This window comes from Macaca mulatta, chromosome 5 (assembly GCF_049350105.2).
Source record: "Macaca mulatta isolate MMU2019108-1 chromosome 5, T2T-MMU8v2.0, whole genome shotgun sequence".
Taxonomy (NCBI): domain Eukaryota; kingdom Metazoa; phylum Chordata; class Mammalia; order Primates; family Cercopithecidae; genus Macaca; species Macaca mulatta.
The window spans coordinates 159,501,858-159,514,679 of NC_133410.1; the positions used below are offsets into that span (position 1 = coordinate 159,501,858).

At 34.9% G+C, this 12,822-nt stretch overlaps 1 protein-coding gene across 5 annotated transcripts in view; it reads right to left on the reverse strand.

Moving 5' to 3' along the window:
* Positions 1 to 12,822, reverse strand: part of LRBA (LPS responsive beige-like anchor protein) — a 766,998-nt gene that overhangs the window by 651,040 nt on the left and 103,136 nt on the right. For all 5 annotated transcript variants that reach the window (XM_028848808.2, XM_028848811.2, XM_028848807.2 and 2 more), the window contains exons 10-15: positions 12,005 to 12,202; positions 11,680 to 11,813; positions 9,526 to 9,634; positions 9,072 to 9,224; positions 3,237 to 3,405; positions 923 to 1,002 (exon numbers count right to left, since the gene is read on the reverse strand). In XM_028848808.2, coding sequence (XP_028704641.1) covers positions 923 to 1,002; positions 3,237 to 3,405; positions 9,072 to 9,224; positions 9,526 to 9,634; positions 11,680 to 11,813; positions 12,005 to 12,202 — 843 coding nt within the window. The remainder of the gene's footprint in view (positions 1 to 922; positions 1,003 to 3,236; positions 3,406 to 9,071; positions 9,225 to 9,525; positions 9,635 to 11,679; positions 11,814 to 12,004; positions 12,203 to 12,822) is intronic.

A 12,822-nucleotide genomic window follows, 5' to 3' on the forward strand; every position in this document is an offset into this window, starting at 1 on the left:
ATGTGGAGAATAAAATGAACAGTTTCTGAAATTATCAAGTTAAAATGTCAAGTACCTAAAAATTAAATAGTAATTTCACTGGGGGGGGGAAAAAAAACACTGCACTTTTAAATATGAGCTCATTATGAAAATTTTCAACCTGTTCTATGAGTATATTAATCACTAAAAAAGCTGCAATCTTAAAAAAAAAACCACAAAAGAAGAAAAGAAATTGGAAAATAAAAACAGTACCCATTGGGAACGAGCAACAAAACGAAGACAATTCAAAGGATACTTTTTTTAAATAAATGGAAATAAGGTATATGAATCTGAAAGGTATACTAAAAGTTAGGTTCACTTGCCATAATCTTATGTGACAACTAATAAAGCATTATAAAATCATATAGGAAAATACTGACAAAATATTGGTAACAACTACATTTATATATTGCTATCTTATAAAACCAAAATGCCTTTTTTAGAATGGTAAATTTTACTTTACCTGTAATACAATGAAAAGGGACTAAATATGACCACTTCTAAAGGCTCATACACCTACCTGGTACATTTATACAGAAATACTATTTCTCAAAATCTGAATGTCAGGTACAAGGAGCCTGCTAAAAATGAAACCTCCTTCAGGAGTATAGTGCCAAATACTAACAGAAACATAGTAAATATTTGCGGAATGAATGAACACACTTGAGCTACTAAAGAAATTTATATAACATAAAATACAACTACCAATCCCTAATTCTGCAACAATTTATATCCATATAGGCTCCAAAAAAGAACCAAAACAAACATGGAAACATCTTTCAAAGTATTTTCCAATGTGTAACCATAGTAACCAAGCAAAGAATAAATAAAACAAGATTGTATTTCATGTGAAATTATAAGCCACAATACACAGTATGCTACGGAATAAGGAATGTGAACTCACCTTCATCACTAATTGCTTAATGAACATCAACAAGAATGCTCGTAGAGAAAGTATTTCTTTTTTACTAGGTCGCGGTCCATCTTTTAAAAAATACACATATACAGTTAGTATTTAAAGGACCTCAATGCTGTCAAAGTATAAAATTCTTATTCCCAAGAGTTTTTCCATTTGTTTGTAAGAAACATAAAGGTCAGTCTCCTACAGAATGACCTATTTTATGCCTCTAGAAAGACAAGTGTTCAATCTTACACGCACTGTATACACAATATTTCAAACATACATACAGGTTATGTTGAAACTACAATGAAGAAGTACTTTGAATAGGTCAAAGAATGTCCAAAACATAAAAATGAGGTAACAAATAAAATTTGTATTCAATAATAATACACTTATTTTAAGACTCTGAGAGTATTAGTAAGGTAACAGAAGTTTACAAAGAAAAAAACAAAGGAAAATCTAAACTTTCAACATTATTATTATATATGAATTCAGTATGACAAAATTTTTCTACTGTTATCATTATATAAGATAATACAAAAATCTTAAAAAGAATGCCTCATCACACGGTATCATTCATGAAGAAGGGAAATACTATGTTGACTGCCTCTGACATCTCCTTCTCTGCTTGGAAAAGTCCTTGGTCACACATGGCTCACATTAAATCAATTTTCATGTCTCAAACATATAATTTCCAAGTAGAAAGCTTTTGGAAACCAAACACTCATTGCTCTAAGATCCTAAGTTAGGAACCTGTTTGCTCATATATTTTATAATTTTCCCCCCACTAATCACTATTTACAGATAGTTCTTAGACCACCAAAGCATAGGACCACCATGACCTTGAACAGATCAATGAAAATAGGAAGAAAATTGTTTAAAATTTGTTCCATATGATTCCTAGACAAAAAAAAATAAGACTATAAGACTAGAGTTAGAATAGGATCACAAAATTTGTCCAGTTCTCTCATTTGAAGAATGAGACTTTCCCAAGGTCACTAATCAGTTATAAAAGGCAGGCAAGAATACAAAACTAGCACCTAGGACAGTACATGCATGATACACCTACAGCACCATGAAATAGTCATGAGAAAATTCTGACCCAGTTCTAGATCTGCCACAACCTTGCCAGCTTAAAAAGTTCATAGCTTGCTAAATTACAGATACCAGATTCTCTGAGGCTAAACCAAGCTTATTTTGAAAGTGATATAAAAAGTAGTATGCCAATGTGAAAATCTTTGTAAATCACTAAACAACCAAAGCCTCTTACTACAATGAGAATGTATGTTATTGACTCCCCAGCATCTATTTCTTAATTTCAAGCAACACCCCTTCATTTTTACCAAGTGACTGAAGTCATCTTCACTTTCAGACCATGTCTTTCAAGGTAGGGGATGCCTCCATTTCTAAGCAATCAGAGCAATTACAACCACAGAAATGGGCACATGATATAATCAAAGCCAATGAGCAAGAGAGAGACTAAAAGAGACTTTCACTGGAAACACTTTATATAGGCAGATGCTCTTACACTGGATTTAAGCTGTTATGGATGTGAAAGTAGACCAGCTGCTTACTACTACAAAGGGAGCGAGTATGTGAAAACAGTCATCACAGAAGAACTGGTAAACGCAGCGAGACAAATTCAGTCCTATGGTCATACTCAGAATACCTGTATCAAGTTGTATCTGAAACTGCCAGTTTACACGAGCTGATTACCTCCCTTTATGATGTAAGCCAATTCCAAGAAGACTGCTATAGTTACAAACAAAAGAGCCACTCTATGTCAAAAGTTTTATTTTGACCCCTTATATGAACTGCTGGTCATGTTGAATGAATATTACCCTTTCAGCAAGTTAGTCCTCATTATGTAAGAAAACAATTACTAATATTTTGTAATTTCATTATATCTTTAAGAGAAGCAGATAACTCCTACTTTTGTAAGAAACCCCCATATTCCCAAAACATCATTTTCAAGGAATCTCATTGTGACAATCCGTCTCGCATCAATTACTAAAAACTAATTAAAAATTTCTTGGCATTTTCAGTGCCTTACAACAACCATCCTAGTCATATCAGCTCCCCAAAAAACTCACATCAGCACAAGTAGTATTCTTCCATACAAGTAGCAAGTTATTAAACTCTAGAAACCACAATTTAGGACAAACTATTAACATTATCAATGAGATTAAAATAAAATTTTGCCATATGGAATATAGAAAAGTTGCCCAAATATATGATCGTACTGGTTAAAACAAAAAGAAAAATTAAATCCTGATTTGCATTTGTGTAAACTAATATACAGACAGAAATTATATACCTAATCCTTTTGGGGTAATACCACTTCGATCCTGAGGATTCACTGCCCAGTAGTAGTACTTCAGCGTGTGCATGATGAGAAGCACTGTTCCAACTCTCCGAATGGTGTTATATATGTTGACTGTACCAATGAATTCCGTGGACAGATAAGTATAGAGCATCAATTGAACCTACAGAATAAAAATGAAGAACTTAGAGAACCCCACCAGCATTTTATCTGTTTCCAGTAACACTTTCAGGCTGTTTTATTTTCACCATGCTTCTTCCAAAAAGTAAAATGCTGAGCCTGATAATAATATTCATATTAGGTAACACATACCCATTGACACACAAGCACATGCACACACACTCCTTATAAAACCAAACCAGGTAATTTCTTCTTTTATAGAAGCATTATCAAATATGGAAACTTTTTGCTGCATTATTCCATGGAAATAACTTTGTGATTCCTATTTAGCAACCAGCAATTATTCCTAAGCATGTGTAACCTCTTTATAATAGACTTATTACTTATGCTATCTATGCATAGTTGTTTGAAAAATCTAGAATTTCTTTCAAATATAACATTTGCAGAAAATCAGGAGCTGAAATGACTCCAAAGAAAAAGTACTAGTAACGCAAAAGGAAAAAACAAATAGAACTAAACCAAAAGAAAACCATAGAAAAAGATATAGAGTTTAACTGAGGAGTATTAGAAAAACAGAATTCTGTGACAGTAGCTCATTACAAGAAACATTCCAATCTAGCATTTTCATTATAATATTATAATCTCTCAACATGTGTAAAATGTCCCCTAACTTGGAAAGGATTCTACTAATCTCATTGATAAGTAGTTTAAAAAATACATAAGAAGTTATATATTTTTATATTAACTTCAAAATATCACCTCTTCATATGTAAGAGAAAGAAGTAATACAAGTGCTACCCCACCACTGCACATTTCATCTCAACAAAAAATTGGCCCACCCCGGTGGTTCACGCCTGTAATTTCAGCACGTTAGGAGGCTGAGGCGGGCAGATCACTTGAGGTCAGGAGTTTAAAAGCAGCCTGGCCAACATCGTGAAACTTCGTCTCTACCAAAAAATACAAAAATTAGCCGAGCATGGTGGTACACACCTGTAGTCCCAGGTACTCAGGAGACCGAGGCAGGAGAATCTCTTAAACCCAGGAGGTAGAGACTGCAGTAACCCGAGATAGTGCCACTGCACTCCAGCCTGGGCGACAGAGTGAGACCCTGCCTCAAAAAAAAAATTTTTTTTTTAGTGAAATTATGGGTCTGAAACTCATCAACTATACTCCATTACTTAGAGCAGCAAAAATAACGACTGCTTTTGCTCTACTCTCATGTTGAAATCAAGAATTTTTCATTTTATTGCTAGACGGTATATTTTATAAGCTGAACAACTTTAAGTATAGGACATATATTCTGCCCTTGACCACAGACCAAACTACTGATCATTTATAATTGAACATTTATGTTACCTTCCTGGACAACGAGGGCATTTTCCTTTTCAAACCTGCAAGGTACCTCAGTGTCACCTAGGGATTTCTTTAGAGAGCAAAAAAGTAGGTACCTATCTTCCAGGTGCCCTACAGATAAACAATCAAGGCTAAATCAATTAGAGTGTCAGTGAATAAATCTAACATGGTAAAAAGTGGCAGGTTCTGAACCACTTAAAAGCAGGGTTTGGAAGATCATTGTAATTCACAAAACCATATATGTGTCTAAACGCATACATATACATTGTAATCTACTGATTTGCTGCAAAATGTTATTTTGATGTAGCTACTGCTGTTCAAATTGATAGACCCAATCCACTCCTCATTGAGACAATGTGACATGGCTCAAATTCTTAACCATGTTGTTTCAGTCCTTCAGCAAATATTTACATCTAACTACATGCATAACACTGTATCATGGAAATATAATGGCACGTATGCTGTCCCTAAGTAGCTGAAATACAATTGAAAAGATTAAAAAAAAAATACACTTATATTTAAGCAAAATAAATCAAAGATAATAAATATGCCCACCAAAACATGAAAAAAGTCATGAAGCAATATGTAACTGAGTAACATACAGCTCTGAAATATTATTAATTCAGAGGACAGATAAATTATTATAGAATAAACTGAAATCGTAAAGAAAAGCTTCACTAAGAAAGTAGGCATTAAGATAGGCTTTGAAGATGAGTAGTAGAATAGACAGACAGAATACAAGAGAAAATTTCAAGCAAGAAAAATGATGGTTGAAATAAAGGTTTCCCTAGAGTTAGAACAACAGTTCTCAATCTTGACTGCACATTAAAATAACTGGAAAACTTTTTTTTTTTTTTTTAATACTGATGCCTGAGTCCCATCTCAGTGAGGCAGGAGAATAGGGTCTAGAGGCAGGGAACCTAAGGACTTCCTAGAACTAAATCAAATGGAAACACTACAGCTATGACAAGAAATATCCTCTCCATTTACATAGGGCATACACCGAGTAAATGACTTTGTAACTTTACTGCATTGTCTTCATTTACATAGGGCCTACAGCAAGCAACCAGTGGAAACCTCTAGAGGTTATTTAAACCCCCAGAAATTCTGTAACAGGGCTCTTGAGCCCCTATGCTCAGAACTGTTCTCACACTGTGGAGTGTACTTTCATTTTCAATAAATTTCTGCTTTTGTTCCTTCATTCTTCCCTTGCCTTGTGCATTTTGTCCAATTCTTTGTTCAAGACACCAAGAACCTGGACACCCTCCACCAGTAACACCATATTGATGAAATCAGAATCTGCAGTGGAAGTGGTGGGATTCTATATTTGTCTGTTTTTATAAACCTACCCCAACTTATTCTATTAGCAGTCAAAACTGAGAACCACCACTATAGGGAAACCTTTTGGTACCTCCCTATCCACTGAGGATATTTCCATTTTTAAGCTAGAAAATCTAGAAATAATAATTGACATGAAGTCCTCAATGGGAAACCATTAAAACTTCTGGGGCTAAGGAATGATAAGAATCATATCTTAGGAAAATATTGGGGTTGGGCATGGTGGCTCAAGACTGTAATCCCAACACTTTCTGGGGCTGAGAGAGGAGGATTGCTTGAGGCCAGAAGTCTGAGACCAGCCTAAACAACAAAGCAAGACCCTGGTCTCTACAAAAAAATGTAAAAAGTTAGCTGGGAATGGGAATGGTGGTGCACACCTGCAGTATCAGCTACTCAGGAGGCTGAAGCAGGAGGACTGATTGAGCCCAGGAGTTCAAGGTTGCACTGAGCCATGGCCATGCCACTGCACTCTACCCTGGATGACAGAACAAGACTCTGTCTCAAATAAAAAAAAGAACATGTTGGAACTCTGGCAGAATAGTGACAAGTTAGACAAAGAAATGGAAAACTGGAGAAAGTTAGTCTATTGAGAATGATACTGTGGTAAAAGAAAAATGAACAGAGGCTGGGCCTAATGCCTCACACCTGTGATCCCAGCACTCTGGAGGGCTGAGGCAGGTGGATCACTTGAGCCTAGGAGTTTGAGACCAGCCTGGGCAACATGGCAAAACATCATCTCTACAAAAAAATACAAAAATTAGCTGTGTGTGGTGGTACACAGCTACAGGCCCAACTACTCAGGAGGCTGAGATGGGAGGATCACCTGGGCTGGGGAGGCAGAGGTTACAGTGAGCTGAGATCACACCACTGCACTCCCACTTTGGTGACACAGTGAGACCCTGTGTCAAAAAAATAAATAAATAGAATTTAGTAGCAACATATAGAGATGAATGAAAGACCTCAAGATTACTCATATGCTAATTATGAATAAACCTTCCCTCATTCACTCATTATGTACTCCAATAGCCACACAAATTGTGTGTTAACATCTGTCTTTCCTACTAAATCTAATTCTACGAGAGCAAGTATCAAGTCTATCTTGCTCACCACCATAAAGTAGTCACTGAACAAATATCTGTTGAGTACACAAAGGACCATGGTAGACAAGAAAATTCATCTCTCCTGCTAGGTCATTAAAAAGATGGTCTCTGAGCAGATCTAAGATAAATGGAAACTACAAATCGCTGGTAGCTCCCTTTTCAAAAAGCAAAGCTTTTCACATCCACACATCCAGACCTTCAACTTTTACCCAGAGGTGGATTGACCACGAAGCTGATAAAGCTTAAACTTTATGACCACTGATCTATAAATGTTTCTTCCAAGACCCTAAACCTAATTTTCTATGCATTATATTGTATTCTTCTTAAAAAATTTCCCACATGATAAACATTTGACCTTCAAGTCAAACAAAATTTGGATCTGCCCTTTTTTATGACTGTCTTTACAATAAAATAAAAGTGGATAAAACCCCTTGTGGATACATAAAGCAGATGGCTAAAACAGGAGAAAATGTTAATATTATCAACTCAACTGCAAATTCTAAAAAGGAAATTGAGGAAAGTTATTAAAAGTAGAAGATAAGAAATAGGGTAAAATAATCCTAGGAAACTAAGAAAATCATAAGATGAATTTTTTTTAATTCCCCTCCAACTAAGTATCTAATAAGAGGCTTTCTGACCACATCAAAAGAGACACAAAGCCTTACAAATATGCTGATCAGTAAGACAAAAAAGTGTCTAGTAAAAGATTTAAAAAGTAACTTGAAACAATCCTCAAAAAGAAATAAGACTGAGGGTCATGGAAGAAAATGAGGTCAAATTTGACCTGGAGATAAAAAGCTACAACCTCCAGCTGCCTCTTTTGATTATTTCCAAATGGCAATCAGAGTCAGCAGCTGTTTTTCTCTTTAACATTTTAAAAGACCAGCTGAAAATAAGATATTAAGACTCTAGAAAAGCAAAAAAAAGTCTGCAGACTTTTTTCTGACAACTAGAATAAGTAGGTGCTATTCCAACTTAAACAATGATACACACTGCAAGTGGACCAAAAGTCAGAAGGGGAGAGAGGAAAACTGGGCTTGAAATAACACAACTTCTAACAAAAATTGTAGATAAGATAGATACAATTATGCAATTTAATAAAATGCTCTGTTTCAAGTTATGCTTAATACTGCCACTACTGAATTTTTAGGACAATGTATTACAACATTAGGATTTATTAAAGATTTTGTTCATACACCTTATCCACAAATTCATTTACATTCACATAGAGCTAATTGGTTTGTTGTTACAAAACTGAAAAAAAAATTTGCACAACTGTTTTTATAATTTGAATTAATGTGAAACTAAAATGATTACATGAGACTAGTATATCATGCCTTCAAGGAAAAAGTGACATTTCAGCGGTACCTGTAAGAATGAAACTCAGTAGTTCATCACGTTGGAAGGCAAAAGTGTGAAGTAAAAAAGAGAGAGAGCAGGAGCGGGGTGAGTTCTTAAGAAATAGAAAAAAAAAGAAAAAAATATATATGCATATTTACAACGGAACAAAGCTACAGTTACTAGGAAACATTATTAATTACATTAAAACTGTCTAACTTTGATTTACATTTAGTAAATGAAGTCTCTCTCAAATAAAACTTTATTTCATTTAATTTCAGAAAAATAAGGACTATACCTGTATCTTTTAAATAATGACATTTACACAGAATATATTTTTTGTATGCGTGTATATATTCTTTGTATATATTAATACACACACACACACACACACACACACACACACAGATTTGCAATTTTTCCTGAGGAGTAAAAAAGGATGCTTAGTCAAAAAAAGCAATCTACTGAAGTCTTGCAAAATAGTACATTAAAAAAAAGAAAATCCTCTTAATTATCACACTTCTCAAGCACAAAAACAGCAAAGATAGTAAAGCAATATCAATATATAGATATATATTACCTTGGCTGGGGTATGAATCCATATGGCAGGATTAAGAAGAACGTGATCACACAACTGCTTGAGCAGGGGCATCCCATTCTGCAGATTACTCAGATATTTTGAAAACGCAAGGCAAAGTTCAAGTACTGCTCTGCTGACATGAGATTTGGAAGACTACAAAAAAGGTAGTTCAAATGTTATTACAAATTCAAGTCAAAGTAAGTGAATTACAGGCTATCCCTACCAGGAAAAAAGTTGGCCCACAAATTATGCTCAAAGTTAAAGATGCCATGAAGCTCACTATCACATTTGTTTAATAGAGGAATGGAGGCAAGGTAAAACAACAAAATGTTATTTTAGTTTAGGTAATTTTCTGTAACCAAGGAGACATTCTTGCAGACAGAATTCCTTGGCCACTTAGAGAACAAATGTATGGCCTGTAAATTAAGAACCAAAAACATAAAATATACTTTACCTTTTCAAGGCTATATCCTATTACCAAGAAGCCCTTACAGGCAAGCATCTGCTCCTGCATAGCAATTGAGTTCTTCAACAATTCCATGATAAAGGCCAGCAAGGTTGAACTACAATTTTTTAAAAAGGCAATGATTAAAAAACATATTCTATTTTTTTAATTAGGTTAGATAGATGTAACCCTTCCATTCACCTTAATAAAAAAGTTCTCCATTTCAAAGAAATTGAAGCTCCACTAAAACTGCTTCCAACATTACATCAGAACTAGATTTTTAATGTAGGACTAGGAGTTACTCAAATATTTATTTCATATACTTTATCCCAAACACATTAATAGGTGAATTACTTAGAAACAATGACAAATGTGCATGATATAGAGTAAAATGAGCAACTTCCAAAACAACCGATAACAAATACTTATTAAAAATATAGTAAGGCCTTAAAGAACAGATATAACTTAGATAAGCAAGCATATTCAACTTTGAAGTGTTAGGGGCCAAAAGGTGAGAAAAGACAGTGGAGCAAAAAGAGTAAGGTATAAATCCTCAAAATGTGTTAGGGCTCCAGACTTGCCCAGTCTGAATGGAGCAGAGGGCACATGAAGAGAAAGATGAGAAAGTTAACTTGGAGGCAAACCTGAGGTCGTTGAACACTAATTTAAGAAGTTTGTTCATTATCCCAACAACAAAATTGTAATTCTTTAGTCAGTCTTGAACACTTTTAAAACTGAACAGGGGCTACAACCATGCTCTACTACCTACAATTTTTAAAGATTCCCAGAAGGGAAAGGAATAAGGTCAGTTGTTACTGCCTTCTCAGAGAGAAGTCCCACCAAAAAAAAAAAAGAGAGAGAAAGCATGACCGGCAGCCAATCTCCACCCCCACATCAGTGCTTTCACTGCGAGCAATTTCAATAAGGGGGGGGGTGGGACAGGGGGAGGGGAGGGAGGGAGGGAGGAGAGCAGTGGGGGAGGGGGGAGGGCATGGAGGGGGAAATGAGGGAGGGGGCAGAGAGGGGAAGTAGGGGGAAGGAAGGAAGGAAGGAAGGAAGGAAGGAAGGAAGGAAGGAAGGAAGGAAGGAAGGAAGGAAGGAAGGAAGGGAGGGAGGAAGGGAGGAAGGGAGGGAGGGAGGAAGGGAGGAAGGGAGGGAGGGAGGGAGGGAGGGGGAGGGGGAGGGGGAGGGAGGGAGAGGGAGGGAGGGGGAGCGGGGAGGGGAGGGGAGGGGATGGGATGGGAAAAACTGTAAGTAAGCCCTGTTAGAACATAGAACAAAACAATTCTATAAAGTATTAATATGTCAGGGTAATTTTATATTTTTTAAAATATAAGTTGACAAATACTAGATTTGATAACTTTTTCTTTTTAAAAAAAAATTGTTACCTGAAAAGAATCAGGACAAAACTATTCCATTATTATACACATTGGTGGTAGACATCAAGTTACATATAAAAGCAAAAATCAAAGGGAGAATTTCAAAATGAGAGAATGTAAAAGTCATTTAAATTTCTCAAGTAACAAATGAAACAATAATTTCACTACAAATGAAACAATAATTTCACTATATATAGTTTCACTAGAATATACAGCCATGAGAAATTTAAACTCCTTTCCCACATCCCTTTGTCTTTTTTAGACTCAGGACTACAACACAAGAGACAAAAATGTGCTAAATGTACAATCTAATTTTTTTTAAAAAAAGACTAATTCACTTCAGATAACGCTATTAAAATTTTTGGCTTCTGATTACATAAATGCAATCAGTAATAAATAATTAAAATATGAAAAGTTCCATAATAAATCATTACCAAATAATTTAAAATATTTCAGAAATTAAAAATTTCTTATTGTATTATGGGTAGTAAAAAAATTTTAAATTTAGACAAAAAATGTATTTATTCTTGAGTAACCCATTATTGCCATTTATAACATTATTCTAAAACCAATTTACTGTGTTTCTTACAGCTTCCATATTTCCTACTGATAAGCAAGAACTTAATACTGACATAATTAATATGGTCTTGTAATACAGTTTATAGTTCACAAGTTTCTTTAAATTATTTTGACTCTACAACAAAACGTGAGAGACAAAATATTGTATAGCTCAACAGTGATGAAAGTAACCCTCACAGCAAATTAAAGAAACAAAGGCACTCACCATATAGTCAAATCAACCTCATCCGACAAATATTGCCTGTAATCCAACTGTGCAAAAAGTGGAAATAGTACTTGTACTCCTCCAATTGAATGCATTGCACTTTGGATGGAATGTGTTAAAACTGCCTTTACATCCTTGTAAGATCAAAAACACAGTAAAGACTTCAATGATTTCTTTTCCAAAACAATTAAAAATAAGGCACAACAATAAATGCAGAAACACTAAAATGTGACATTCCATGTATTTAACAGAAGCTACCAAATACATCTCAATAACACATCAAAAATTACCAATATAAATTTTCTTCAAAGATCACAGTTAGTACCTGGAGCATGAGAGCATGTGGTGAATGAACAAAAATTGAAGGGTTGTCCTTAGGAGATGATTCAAGGCAAAGTTGGGCATCTGTAGCCCGTGGATTGTACGTGAACGCAATGGCACTAGAGAGTTTCCCATCGTACAATAGAAGTTTGTGATGCTCAGCTAGGAAAAGGTCGCTTTCTGCTTTGAATTTAAATGTACCCTAAGAATTAATTAAAAACAGTTAAATAGTATGCCACAAAAAGAGAATCTAAGTACAAATCAATACAGGTGTAAAATTTTAAGGAGGAAGACAGTTGATAATCTTTTAACAGTATCATGTAAGAGGACCCCTCTTTGTTTACTTCTAAAATTGGCTGAATTTAAAGATACAATGGAAATCAAGTCAACTTGACATTAAAACCTTACCTTAAAAAGGTAAAAGTGACCAACAGATCACATTTTATCTTTTTTTCTTATACTCTTTTGTTAAAATTGTGGTCAAAAGTATATAATATGCAACTTACCATCGTAAGTATTTTTAAGTGTGTAATTGAGGAACATTAACTGTATTCATATTGCTAAACAGCAAATCTCTAGAACTTCTGTATCTTGCAAAACTGAAACTCTGTAGCCATTTAACAACTTCCCATTTCCTGCTCCCCACCAGTCCCTGACTATCACAATTCTACTTTCTGTTTCTATGAGTTGGACTCTTAGATTACCTCATATAAGTGGAATCCTACAGTATTTGCCTTTTTGTGACCAAAGCATTTCATTTAGCACAATGTCTTCATAGTTCCTCCATGTTTTAGCTGATGACAGGATTTCCTTGTTTTTTAA